The sequence below is a fragment of the Volvox carteri genome (genome assembly GCF_000143455.1).
Source record: "Volvox carteri f. nagariensis unplaced genomic scaffold VOLCAscaffold_159, whole genome shotgun sequence".
NCBI classification, from domain to species: domain Eukaryota; kingdom Viridiplantae; phylum Chlorophyta; class Chlorophyceae; order Chlamydomonadales; family Volvocaceae; genus Volvox; species Volvox carteri.
Window position 1 is genome coordinate 42,478 of NW_003307702.1, and position 1,203 is coordinate 43,680.

The 1,203-nt window shown below is 49.6% G+C and overlaps 1 protein-coding gene across 1 annotated transcript in view; it reads right to left on the reverse strand.

Annotated features, from left to right (window-relative positions):
- Positions 1-1,203, reverse strand: part of VOLCADRAFT_100801 (uncharacterized protein) — a gene marked incomplete at both ends in the record, with an annotated part of 3,985 nt that overhangs the window by 2,135 nt on the left and 647 nt on the right. Inside the window, one exon of the mRNA XM_002959316.1 lies at positions 169-246. Coding sequence (XP_002959362.1) covers positions 169-246 — 78 coding nt within the window. The remainder of the gene's footprint in view (positions 1-168; positions 247-1,203) is intronic.

The window sequence follows — 1,203 nt, forward strand, 5'->3', positions numbered from 1 at the left end:
TTCGTAGCCTCCTTACACAGCGTAAGCATAATTGTCGGGATTACGCTCAAACGCCGCATACGCCCATATCCTTGCAGCAGAGCGTTGCACAAACGTCGAAAGCCCGTCGACAAAGCCACCTTGATGCTTCAAATATCCATACATGAACACGAGAGACAAGCAACTCACCTCAAAAAAATTGAGTCGCACGTTGCCCTCAGCAGACGAGTTAGGCATGTCGATGTCCGTGAAGCGGCGACGCTGTGCCTGGAGCAACGTCAGCAGGGGATAAATAAATAAATGATTGAGCCAGCCGCGTAATAAATTAGAGCAATGGAACTGAAGTGCGGCGGCTACAGCGTGAAGGTTTTGCAATGAACAGTACCTTGCAAACGTTTGCAGGGTCCAAAGCAGCTTCTCGGAACTCCACGCAGCTGTTCATATGTTCTAACTCATTTGCTGGTGATATGTAGGAAGCTAGCAGCTTTGACGAACGCAACAGAGGTGGAACAGGCCAAAATACGTTGTGTAAAAGCCAGAGATTATATATCGGGCGTTGTGCACATTTGCTAAAAGAGCTGGAAGTGCTATGGAAGGTGACTTTTGTCAGTGGCCAGCTTGATTGTACGGCGTCCGGTAAAGGTGCGCAACAGCTGCAAATCCAGGTGGTGTGTTGGTAAGGTGCAGATCGGCGAACTCACTTTGTCAACAGTTAGCCTATTTATATTTATATTATAGCTGCATGTCACTGCATTATCACGTCCACTCCCGTTCCTCTGCACCTGGTTACGTCCCCGGAAGCAATATCCCTCAGTGCAAGCCCTTGAAAACAACATATCAAGTCATCATGAAGGCCGCTGCTCCATTTTTGCTTATGCGCAAAGCGGGCGATTGACGTATTCTGCTCATGGCGGAAGTGCCACGAGCTATTGATACAGCGTTATGGATCTTGAAGCTCTTCTTGCGTGTCTAAGATGCTTTGAGTCATGTTTGCTCACAGGAGGAACTGCGGCCCGAACAAGGGCGCCACCGAACTACTATCATGGAGGGCTTCCTTTGACAGGGCTAAGCCCTATACACACCTTACGGGTTCCAATCTTCCGTTAAACGCAGGCCTTAGGTGCTCCGAGGAAAAAGCGACATACCGAAGGTCATCGTCAACCACCTACACAATGACAAGGATGCTGGCGCCCTCACCCTCGCTGTCACCAGCACCAGCACCGT